A 12,090-nucleotide genomic window follows, 5' to 3' on the forward strand; every position below is an offset into this window, starting at 1 on the left:
AGAGGGGAGAGGAAAGGGAAAGGAAAGAGAGAGAGAGAGAAAGAGGAAAGAGAGGGAGAGGAAAGAGGCATAAAATAATTCATTTGCATTTAATTGTAATGGTTCAAAGAATGTTTGGAAAAATGTTCGGCCCTCCAGCACGTTCACTTCATCCAATCTGGCCCTCTTTGAAAAAAGTTTGGACACCCCTGGTATAGGGTTTCCTGCCTGAGCAGGGCGTTGGACTAGATGACCTACAAGGTCCCTTCCAACTTTATCATCATCATTATCACTATGAAGTATCAACCAGCTTTGTGACCGTATGGACAAATATAAAGAGCATGTTGCTCTTCTGCAGCTACATAACTGATGCTCTGCAAATGTTTAACATCTTATCTCTTCAATGTTTTTTCCTTCTTTCCACTGTCTAATCCTATTCCAAAACGCCTATATCATTGTTACTGCAAGTGACATCAGTCAGAGATCACAATCCATCCGTTCAAAAGAAACTACTACCACTTTTCAAAAGGAAACCCCATCACTCGCTTGCTTTCCATCCCCCTTGCTCAGAGATGCTGGCCACCCGACTAGATCCGCTGCATATTAAAAAGGAAAAAATGTATAATATCTGCATAACATACAGTAAGGCTTATTATTCATTTCAGATCCATTCCAGCAGTTCAACCCCCATGGTATGGCAAACAGGCAGGTCTATTCCCACGAGTCTTACTTGCTGGCCCACAATACAGAGATCCTTCTATTCCTCCCTTCCCTTTGCACAGTCTGGCGGCCACGCGCGAATTGCCAACTCAACACCAAGTACTGTAATCAACAGCTGAAAAAAGAAAAGGTGCCTATCAAAGTGCCTGATTTTTTTTTTAAAAAAGCGATACGTAAAGAAGCGCGTTCACAAAAGCGTTAATGCCCAATACGTCTCCATAACTACACCCATTTTCGTGGTAGGAAAAAAACCAGAGCGGCAACACGCTAGACGCCACCTTCACTAAAGACCCGTTTCTCACGAAAAGAAAAGGGTGGGAAACGCCTGCTGCGCGTGTTGTCATGGTGACGAAGTAAGATTCCGCCGAGGCCTGTGAAGTCAGAGCGCTACTGCCAGCCGACCGACAGAGGGCAGCATCCGTCGGCGGAGTTGGCATTTTTCTGGAATGAGTCCAGGAGGGGAACGGCCCCCACGCCCCACCCAAGCCGAGCCGGAAATTCAACCATGATGAGGCGGGGCAAGAGGACGTCGAATCCGGTATGCTCAAGAGCGCCCGCCTTACGGCAGAAAGCCGTCTTGATCAAGAAGCCGGAAGCGCCCGTTGACTGTTCTTCGCTTGGCTCTCCAGCCTCCAACGACAACCCGCAGGGCGACTCTTTCCAGCCGCCGGAGAGCAAGCTTCCTCCCTGCAGAGCCGAGGAGCTTCCGCTGCCTCCCTTCCTCTCGGAAAGCGCTGACGGCTGCAGAGATCTAGGCGCCGCTGCTCCGCCGGGCACCATGCTCAACTTCTTCCGATCCATTCCGACGCAGATGGTAAGACGGTGGCGTCCCGGGACAAGCTGCCTCCGTCTCGCCCCCCGCTAGCGCAGGACAGAATTGTGCCGTCCACCCGACTTTCAGGCCGGGCAGGAAGCGGTAAAGCATCCAGGCACCAAATGGGAACTGCCTGGCTGTCTGCGCTGATAAGGAGACGTGTCCTAAATAGAGGCGCCCGAGGGTCCGATGTCTGTAGGTGCCGATTTAGGCGGAAAGATTTTCGGTTCGGAATACAAAACAAAAGGCTCCGTTGTTCCACGTCCTCTGTCCCCCTCCCTGTTTTTGAATTGTTGTCTCGAGTTTCAGTACCTAAATTGTATACTCCAAAATAAGCTTTTGTTTCGGTAGGATTTTATCAGTTGTCTCATAATGTATTTGGTGGATGGCTCTTAGGTAAAACAAAATTAACAATCAGTACCATGCTAAAATCAGTTAAACATATTTAACACAGGATTCTACTTCAAAAAGATAACATCAAACATCGCCCTTGGAAAATATTGAAACGCTAAATTTAAAATATGACATTGATTAAATTTATTAAAGCTGCCTAGAGTAGCCCCACAGCGAGATAGGCAGCAAATAAATTTAACAAATAAATAAAAGACCTAGGTAAATAAGGAGATTCTACATACTACTGACAGAATAGATAAAATAGGTGCTGCTGAACATATTTTCTCCCTCAGAAGTCTCTACTATTTAAAGGGACATTTAGATATGAATAAATTTAATCCCTGTGGTGTGCGAGTGCCAACTCAGTTGGATTTATTGATAAGAGCGTTAAACATCCTAATCTTTTTTGACACTTACCATAAATTGGGCAGACTAGACTTGTTAATTCCTTCTTGTTTTCCAAATTGACTAGACTTGTTCAATTGATTGTTTTATTTGATTATTTATTTGGAGCATTTATATGGCCACTCATATCCGAACAACATGATTCAACATAGGTAGCTTGATTATGTACCATCAAATCATTTTCAACTCCTAGTGATTAGATAGTTAAATGGCTTACAAAAGCATTAACTATGCAGTGTAAAAGTAACATCACTAAAACCAAAAATGTGAACTGGCGAGCAGACTAGAATATATCTTTCCAATGGGCACTGAGCAATATATTTTTCATCTTGACCCAAGAGCCAGGTTTGAATTGCCTTTCTAATGCCCTGTAAGATTCAGTCAAACTGAGAAGGGGAATCATTCCAAAGGCAAGGGCCAACACCAAGAAGGCATGCCTACTAGGTCTCACTAAATGACATTATTGTTATTCTCCATCCAAAGTGTGATATTTTAAAATATTTTAAAAAGTCTGAACACATGAATACCGTTTACATAACGAAGTTGGACAGGGATTGCAGTCCTTCCATACAGAATTTCTATTTTACAATTATCAAGGCTTGTGCTTGTGTTTACATTTATTTCCTTCTTTCCTTTAGGCATTAAATGTTTCTTCCTCTTTCTAGTTCTTATTTAGTGTAATAATACAGAAGTCCCCAACCTTTTGGGCACCAGGGACTGGTTCCATGGAGAAAGGTTGTTCTGCGGACCGGAGAGTGTGTGGTTTTGTGTGCTGCCTGCATCCCACGGATGGGGCTTTGCTTGTTTGTGCGGACTCGTTGCTGACATGCCGCAGCCCGGTACCAGTCCATGGACCGGAGGTTGGGGACCCCTGTAATAACCTATATGGCTTGATTCTAGAGGTGGTTAATTCTTCCTAGAGGGAGGGGGTTGTTTTTCCACCCTTGAAAGTGTCATTGTTTTGCCTCACCTCAAGAAGTCATTGCTGCCAACCTACTTAGACAATTTTCAGACAGTGTCCAACCTTCCCTTTTTAGGGAAGGTTGTTGAGAAGGTGATCATGCAACAGCTTTGGAGGATCTTGGATGAAGTGGTTATTTTAACCCGTTTCAGTTTGTTTCAGGCCTAGATATGAGGCTGAAACAAAATTGTGCATTTAGATGCCTGGAGGTTGGGGAACAGCAGGCTTTAACCCTTGCAAGACTGAGTGGCTTCAGGTTTGGGGGCCTTCAGGATCTGGGAACTTAACATCTTTGGTACTGGATGAGGAGGCATTGCCCCAGAGCCTATGCTCAATCTGGGGTCATTCTAGACTTATTGAGCAGATGGCAGTTGTAGTTAGGAGGGCCTTTGAGCCACTTTGGATTATGCACTATTTGCACCTCTTCCTGGCTTGGGAAGCTCTGCTGTCAAGTCACTCATGCCCTGGATTACTGTAATGCACTCTAAAATGGGCTGCCCTTAAAGAGCACATGAAAGGTGCAACTGGGTGCAAAATGCAGTGATGCAGGAAATTATAGATAGATGTTACCTGATCAGCCATAATCAGCATGTTAAACTACTGCTCCACAAGCTGCAATGGTTAACAGTTTGCTTTTGGGTTCAATTCAAGGTGATGCTAATGAAGACACAGGATAGTTTTTGGAGGGACCACCTTAACTTAACATCTGTCTGCCCCATTATATGTGTTATAGCTTCCCTTTACCAAGGAGTTACATCTGACAAGAACCAGGAGATAAGACTTTTCTGCCATAGCACCCGTGCTTTGGAATGTTATCCCCCCCCCATCCAAGATTTAATTGACCTGAACCTTATTAACTTTCTAGAAAGCCCTGGAGACACAGGCTCTGCTGCCATGTTTGGGGCATGTCCTGTGACAGCATGCAACCTATGCAGTGGTTATGTTGTTCATAAGATGAATGTCATTCTCTTGCAGATTATTTTTTAGAGTTTTAATGGGTTTAATGTTTAATGGTGTTTTAATTATTGTTTTACTATTTGTATTTGTTTTTTGAGTTTTAACTGTGAGCCGCCTAGTCACATGTGCAAGATGTACAAATTGAACAAATAAGTATAAATGAGTGGACCAAAATGAACTAGTCCATTCCCTTCAGTTCTGATTGAATTCCGCTAACTTCAATTAACTAAAATCACACACTGAATCAAACTATGATTTGTTGTGACTATGAATTATTACGTAAGGCACAATGATTAAGTTTACATATTCACATTAAATATTAATAGAATGTGCAAACCTAGCCAGAACACAAGTATCTGAAGAATTTTACAAAATTCTTTGTAGAGAGGTAAAGCAAAATCTTTTTTTCATCCTCTGGTCCTTGTTAGACAAAACTTGACGAACATATTAAACTTTCAAGAAGTGAGCTGACATCACCACTTAGAGGCTATAATAGCTAGCTGTGCCTAAAGATGTCACAAAAGTCAAATGTAAGCTGATGGGTAAATATAGTTAATTTATTTAGCAGACAACAGCAATTAGAAATGAACTGTATTCTGACAGCATTTCTAAATATACTCAACTGTTCTTTCACATTCAGTAGAAATATCTATTTTTAAGAACTCTTCCTCGGGTTTATTTTTAAATGTATTCTCAGCTCTTATTCCTATTACATTATCAGAAATCTTAGTGTAAGCCAGGGGTGTCAAACTGCCAGCCGGCGGGCCGGATACATCACCGGGAAACTGCGCCCACCCATTGCCGGCAATGGGGAAAAAGGCCCAATACGTTGTGCAACGTCACGTGACGTCGCAAGTTTGACATGTCTGGTGTAAGCTGTAATACTTAAGAATGGAGAAAATATTGGTGCTATTTATTTTTATTTTTCCACAGGACTACAAAGGCCAAAAACTAGCGGAGCAGATTTTCCAAGGAGTAATCCTTTTCTCTGCTGTAAGTATAATAAAAACATAGAAAACCGTCACTGTAAATTCATCAGCTTTCCACTTTACCTTCCTGAAAAGATGTTCACAAGAGGTAAAGCATGAGATCCTTGAGAATATTTTATGTGACATATTAGGAAATAAGCAAAACCACTTCCCTTCCCCCTTATTGAAGCAAAATGTTCTGGATTCCAGTCCTTTTTCAAAATAGCTGTCATTGTAGTAGGAACATTCTGGATTAAAATCTATACCTTTCTCAGCATTGTGCCTTGAACTATATAGACTATAAGAGTTTGATGCTTTCTTATGAATTCCCAGTAACTTCCTTAGTTGTTGTATACATTTTAAATTGTTATATTGGATTCGAGAAATAGACTTGAATATCCTTTGTTAAATCTAATTTTTATCTTGTAGGTGGTTGGTTTTATTTATGGATATATTACTGAACAGTTTGGCTGGACAGTTTACATAGTAATGGCTGGATTTGCTATATCGTGCCTGGTAAGAATATAACTTTATAGCAAATATTCATAATATATTCAAAATATCAAGCATTGCAATGGCTGTAGTAAATTGTGCCCATAATGCAAGCACACACCTAAATGATTACAGTAATTATTTTTTCTTTGGCCAATAAATTAACATTGTATTGTATGTTATTCTGTTGTCTTGATATTCCAGTTTTTTGTTGGTTTTGCATTTGGCTTCTATCCTGATCTTCATTTGAAGTAACTACATATAATATGGAAATACTGCTCACCAGATTAGTCTCCTTTGCACCTAATCTTAATTTTCCTAACCAAAAATAAAGCATTTAATAGGAGTCTTGAGTTGTCCTATTTTTTTTTATTACAGCTCACACTGCCTCCATGGCCCATTTACCGTCGCAATCCTCTAAAATGGCTCCCTGTTCAGGAATCTGCAATAGATGATAAGAAACCTGCAGACAGAAAAGTAAAGAGGCATCCTAAAAATTGAAAAACTACATCTTCTGTATGATTTTCTGTCATTAAATTTGCTTTAAAATCGATTACTTCTTCTTTTATTTGGTTTGATATTTCTGCACACAGTTGGAGAATAAATTCTTCCTTTTTATTTAACTCCATCTATGGTATAGTAAACTTGGTGATTTATTAGTATTAAGTAATTTAAATATTGGAATACCTGCATTTAATAGCAGAATTGCTTAACTCACTATAGTTTAGTTCAGCAATCTTTTGTAATACATCCTAGGAGGATTAAGGGAGCCATGGAAATAATTTTGCTATTCCAGCTTTTGTAGCGGTTAAAAGTCTACTATCACTAATCATAGAAATCTCAATTCTAGTCAACAATAAAATAGGCCAATCTCTTTAAACCAGTCTCTTAGACATTATTGCAAAATCATATTATATGACTAATTCTGAATCTGTGTTTAAATGATATTTTAAATAATATGTATGTATTCATTTTCAAAGTAGTCATGTCAATTCCAGCAAAAATAATAACCTTCTGGCACTTTAATAATTAGCACTTATGGGATGAAATTTTAATGGATTATAGTTCACTTTAACAGATGTAATATAGATTAGGCAGAGTTCCAGATCATACCCATGAACACACATAGTAATGATCAGTTGTGATCACTGGGAATAAATATACACAAATCATGCCAGAAATCATAGTAGTATCTAAAAACTACAGTAGCAACTATGTTAGCGTCTCTGAACACCAATTGACATTATTTGCAGTGATCTGCCCTGAGTGAATGAATTTCAAAAAAACCTCCAGCATGAAAGATCTAATTAAATTTGCTATAGCAATCCCATTTTGTCACTTACGACTTGGACCAAAATTATAGGGGCATAGTAGATTATCATACCAAAATGATTCTTTTCAATGATATTTTGATGCTATAACCATTTGGGTTTTACATCATATGTATGACTTGTGTATTTAATTTCCTTTTGATAGGACTCTTCTGCATTCTCTAACCTCCATCATTCATGCATATTTTTCCGGCATCTGAACTGTAATCCATAATCCGCATTCCATGATAAATGCTGGTATTCTGTAAATTGGCAAAGCATTTGTTGCTTTTAAATTTTATTACTGCATGTCCTAAAAATATGAAGAACAACAAAAATAACTCCATCTTCCAGGTTTTGTAGAAAAGTTTATTGATATAACAGCTGAGTTTGTATAATAACTATATTTTGGGGATATAACATCTTCCACTTTGAGAAATGTCTCATCTGGCAGTGTATTTCCATTGGCAGAATGGACAATGGTAGAATTTTCACCCTCTTTCTTTGGTCTCTTAGAAATCTGCTGTGTATCATTAGATTTTCTGTAATATTGGGGATGTGGTAGCAGCATTGGCATCTATGCTCCTTTTCATCAACGAGTATTCTACTCAGTTCTGCTCAATGGATGCTATGACTAATGGAATTAACTCCTGGATCCAATCCATTCAAGGCACCGGGGTGAGGGGGGGAGAGGAAGGGAAAGAGTCCTGCACTGGCTATAATTAGGGCCAGGTATTACTATAAAATATTATTTTTTGCCTTTTGGGCACAGTAGTGTGTTTCTGCTTTTTTACTATTTTCAATATTACATCTACTGATTCAGATTCCTTGGCTGTTCCCTCTACACTCAAAACATAGTCCCATGTAACCTTAAAACTGTTCCCATTTGGTGAAACGATGCTTCCATTTGTGGCTTTTGAACTGGCCTCAGTTTATTTCACATATTATTTAATTTTACTTGATTTAATTAATTATATATTGTTAATAGGTTTTAGAGGGTGTGGTGTCCCATAAGAGTTAGAGTTTGAAATTCAAACTAGGTTTGAATTTCTTGACTGTATAATCAAATTCTAAAGATTTTTTTTATTTTTGCTTGATGCTTAACTTTTCAGTGTAATATAAATAAATGAGAGAATTTTTGCCATTTGATCTCATAAAACTAAAAAATAAGCAAGAAAATATTCAGTAGAAGAAATTACTAATATTTATATCACTTCAATGCCTAAAATCATTCTACTTGATTCCTATGAAATGAATTAGATCATTCAATTAAAATCTGAAATAACCTAATTAAACATCCTATCACAACCAAAAGTTTATTAAAATAGTGCATTATGTTTCAAGCAAAATACTCTAGACTATGGATGTCAAACTTGCCACATCATGTGGTATGTTGCGATGTATCACGATTCTTTTTGCATTGCCGGCAATGGGGTGGGCACAGCTTCGGTATGATGAAACCGACGCTCAATTTATGTGAAAATGATATGTCTCATATATAAAATATGTATTTGTTAGAAAGTACATAAGAAGCCCTACAGAATTTTTTACTTTTTTTAAAAAAATAGTCATACTAATCTATGTATCCAATATTATGTGAATATTGGATAGATTAGTACACCATTATTTTTAAAAAAATACTGGTTTTCAGATACGTTGACAAAGATATAAAAACTTATCTATATTCCAATGAAGAGAATGGTTCATGGTTGAATTCTGGTGTCCCTGGTACTCTCTTGAGCTTATTTGAAGGAAACAAAAGACCTTAATACATCTTCTTCAGCAATCAATACCCAGACAAGCAGGGATTAACACCAGACAAAAAAGCAGAAAACTATCCTAATGAAGGAACTAACAGTGAGAAAACCATATGCCTACTAATACTGGCAAGGCAAGCTACTGTGTATAAACAGGGAGCATACCACATGCTCAACAAACAATTTAGCTAAGAGCATTAAGGTCTTCATATAACCTTATTCTTTTCCTGTACCTATGTTTTGGTGCATCACATCTATGTTCTTTTCCTGAATAGAATTTGTTAGTGTTTTCATTATACCACAACGTTAATTGAAAATTATCCTGCTTTAGTGAAAATTCTATTCTTGGGCTGAAATCAGATATAGTCTAAAATAGCGAATTCCAACACAGTACCATAATAGATTTGACTATATGCAGGACTGCAAATTTTAAATGATTGTTGACATTGAAATAAAAATAATTTAATATGTTTAAAAAAGACAGAATCATTAGAAAGTGCTGCTTGTTGCTAGTATTTATAAAATCCCACTTACCCAAACTTACCTTTAAGCATGTATTGCTGTTTATAAACTAAATACACAATCTACAATAGATAACAAGAAACAATACGGGAAAAGGTTTATCTTCTAAGTGACTGAATGTAAGAAAATTTTAAAAATCCAGTTACAAACTGAGTGTCTTTCTTTCAGGAACAGTTCAACTGAGGTATTTGTTAAAGTTTCACATTATCTTCTAAGAACTTTAAATGACGAGCCTTCATACTATAAGATGTGTACTTTTCTCCCATGAGTTTCCGCAAACATAGCTATTTAAAGGAAGGGAAAAAACATCTTGTAATTCAAACTTGAATAGTACATTTAAGCAAATTATATGCAAAGCTGATCACTATTAAGTCCACAGATAACTAGTGCACATATCTGGGAAATTGCCCAATTAAGAATTCATAGAACACTGAATTTGGTGGCAACACTAAGACATGGTAACAGTGGAGAATATATGCAGCTCAGGGTTGAAATGTTGGTATCTTGGTATTCACTAAGCTTACAAACATTTCATTGCCAAACTAGGTAATATGGGTGCTTTGGCACAAGGGAATTGGATTTGTACCTTGTCCAACCTATCTTGATCTACCTAGTTTGGTTGGCTGTATTGTTTCATCTTAGATTGTTCCTGACTATCTTGCTGAAATAGTTTGTAGATTGGGTTTATTTCTATGAGTCTATTATTTCTGATCTATCAGAATGCCAGCTTTCTAGGAATTCCTTTACATTCTTAGATTTGGCTTGTATTAAAATGATTCATTTCTTGGTTAGATTTTGAACTATTCAAAAAGCAAACAAAGGCCCAAGAAGGAAGCAAACACATAGGCACATCCACCCTTATCTTACTTCTTGCCATCAGCCTATAGATAAGGGAGAAGAAACTCAATACAGGTAGTTTTGACTTGCAACTGTTTAACAATTGAAGTTCAAAGTTATGAAAGCATTGGAAAAAGAGCTTTACAACCTGTACTTGCACTTAGAACCATTGTGCTATCCCCACAGTCACATGATCACAATTTGGTTGCTTAGCAAATGGCTCTCATTTATAACCAGTTGCAGCGCCGTGCAATTACATGACTGAAATACAACATCCTTTCAGGAAGCTGGATTCACTTAACAACTATATGATTTGCTTAAAAACAGTGATGATTCACTTTACAACCATGATAGAAATGTTCATAAAATTGGGTCCAATCATCTGATGACTTATGACTGCACCAACGTCCGACAGAAATTCCAGTCCCACCTGTGGTCATAAGTCAAGAACTATCTCTAGGCAGAAACAATGTAACAATTTAAGTTAAGTAACTAGTTTTATTACTTCAGTGAGATTTAATTATGAATTAATTATCTGCATTAGCTGCAATCTTATTTCCACAACTTACAAATTGCCTGAATTTATGCAAACAAATAAATGGCTGGAATTTCTGAGAAAATTCCCACTTTAGCTGTTCTGAAACTTCTACTATATTTTCTTTTTTTAGAATGCTAAAATATCAAAAAGAAATGTATACATTTGTTCTGTCAAAAAAACATACTTCTCTTTTCTGTTCATCCTCTTCCTCCATGGCATCGTAAACTTTTTCTAGCAGCTTTACCCCAATTCCTTGAACTACATCTGCTCTTAAAATCTCAACCAATCTCCTAATATTCTGGGGACCAGATTTGTCATCTAATAAAATAAAAATAAAATACATTATTTTTTGGATTTGATTTCTGGTAACTAAATAAAGCTAATTATAATTGCAGAGATCAAGTGTAACATTTTCATTTTAATTCAGATCAATATTCCCTGGAGATTCTCAGATTTTATTCAGAATTCTATTCTAAATAATCAGAATTAGTGCTTTTATTATTTCTGCAGATGGAATAGGTTAACTGAACCTTTAAAATTGGGAGTTAACTTTCTTCTGACTTAATATTAATGTTTTTGTTACTAGAGCAGAAAATCTAATTTGAATATCACAAGTTTCAAGCATAACATACAGACCTGAAGGAAACTCTTGAAACTGAAATTCATCAGGTTCTTCAGCTGCTTTCCCATGTAATATCAGTGTATCTCTATATTTCCTATTTAGTCTGAATTGTGAGTCAGGTGTTGACATTGCAAATTGTGAATAATTTTCAATATTATCCATTTTTAGTGTTTGTGTCATCAACTGTAGCAAGTCATTCATTTCATTACTTTTTCTGCAAAACAAGAAAATATTTCAGAATATACCAAACCGTATACAATTCGAGAATTTTAATGGTGAGCTATCTGAACTTAGTACACAGAACTGTGTAAAGTATGGCTTAGGTCTTATTTTCCATAAGGGTTTTGTCATTTTTCTCTTCTTGCTCCAGAATGAGGAAGGGGCTGGAAATAAACCAAGAGCGAGCAAGACAAGAATCAAAGACTTCACAAAATCATACTGGTTGTCATCAACTTACAACTGGGCCTGGAATTTCAGCCATACAGTGTTGTGGTCATAGGTCGAAGCACCATGTGATAGGACTCAATTTTACAACTGTTTTTATGACAGTCATAAAGCAAGTCATCGTGGTCATTAAACCAATTACATAGCTGTTAAGTAAATCATGCTGGAATCCAGCAAAAATGTTACAAATCATGGTCATGTGGCTGCAGGATGCAACAACCGATTGTAAATGAGAGCTGATTGCCAAGCATCCGAACTGCAATCACATGACGGGGGGGGCACGGCAGTCTTAACTTCGAGAATGGGTCATAAGGAGCTTAACTGAACGGTTGTTAAATAACCGAAGCTAAATCGAGGATTGCCTCTAGTTT

The 12,090-nt window shown here is 37.3% G+C and overlaps 3 protein-coding genes across 3 annotated transcripts in view; 1 reads left to right on the plus strand and 2 right to left on the minus strand.

Annotated features, from left to right (window-relative positions):
• The window catches only part of GLT8D1 (glycosyltransferase 8 domain containing 1), a 13,040-nt gene extending 12,262 nt beyond the window's left edge, over window positions 1-778 (minus strand). The window contains exon 1 of the mRNA XM_015815858.1: window positions 621-778. The gene's annotated coding sequence lies outside the window, so the exon portion shown is untranslated. The remainder of the gene's footprint in view (window positions 1-620) is intronic.
• A 451-nt stretch (window positions 779-1,229) lies between these two features.
• SPCS1 (signal peptidase complex subunit 1) lies at window positions 1,230-6,594 on the plus strand. Its single transcript, XM_015815860.2, has 4 exons — window positions 1,230-1,513; window positions 5,163-5,222; window positions 5,627-5,713; window positions 6,068-6,594. The coding sequence occupies exons 1-4, from the start codon at window positions 1,478-1,480 to the stop codon at window positions 6,188-6,190; spliced, it is 306 nt and encodes a 101-aa protein (XP_015671346.2). The 5' UTR covers window positions 1,230-1,477; the 3' UTR covers window positions 6,191-6,594.
• A 2,637-nt stretch (window positions 6,595-9,231) lies between these two features.
• LOC107287357 (serine/threonine-protein kinase Nek4-like) lies at window positions 9,232-11,485 on the minus strand. The gene is made up of 3 exons (XM_015815861.1): window positions 11,290-11,485; window positions 10,838-10,971; window positions 9,232-9,562 (listed from the first exon to the last, which is right to left on the minus strand). The coding sequence occupies exons 1-3, from the start codon at window positions 11,474-11,476 to the stop codon at window positions 9,470-9,472; spliced, it is 414 nt and encodes a 137-aa protein (XP_015671347.1). The 5' UTR covers window positions 11,477-11,485; the 3' UTR covers window positions 9,232-9,469.
• Window positions 11,486-12,090: the final 605 nt, after the last annotated feature.

Source organism: Protobothrops mucrosquamatus, unplaced genomic scaffold (genome assembly GCF_001527695.2).
Source record: "Protobothrops mucrosquamatus isolate PMUCROS unplaced genomic scaffold, P.Mucros_1.0 scaffold380, whole genome shotgun sequence".
In the NCBI taxonomy this organism is placed as follows: domain Eukaryota; kingdom Metazoa; phylum Chordata; class Lepidosauria; order Squamata; family Viperidae; genus Protobothrops; species Protobothrops mucrosquamatus.

What these genes read in the sequence shown, in the direction of transcription:
- SPCS1 (XM_015815860.2), top strand. Translation starts at nt 1,478, where the DNA reads ATGCTCAACTTCTTCCGATCCATTCCGACGCAGATG. An exon ending in GATCCATTCCGACGCAGATG is followed by an intron (nt 1,514 to 5,162) that starts GTAAGACGGTGG and finishes ATTTTTCCACAG; the next exon opens with GACTACAAAGGCCAAAAACT. An exon ending in GAGTAATCCTTTTCTCTGCT is followed by an intron (nt 5,223 to 5,626) that starts GTAAGTATAATA and finishes TTTATCTTGTAG; the next exon opens with GTGGTTGGTTTTATTTATGG.
- LOC107287357 (XM_015815861.1), bottom strand. Translation starts at nt 11,476, where the DNA reads ATGAATGACTTGCTACAGTTGATGACACAAACACTAAAAATGGATAAT. An exon ending in GTTTCAAGAGTTTCCTTCAG is followed by an intron (nt 10,972 to 11,289) that starts GTCTGTATGTTA and finishes TTATTTTATTAG; the next exon opens with ATGACAAATCTGGTCCCCAG. An exon ending in AGGATGAACAGAAAAGAGAA is followed by an intron (nt 9,563 to 10,837) that starts GTATGTTTTTTT and finishes TCCTTTAAATAG; the next exon opens with CTATGTTTGCGGAAACTCAT.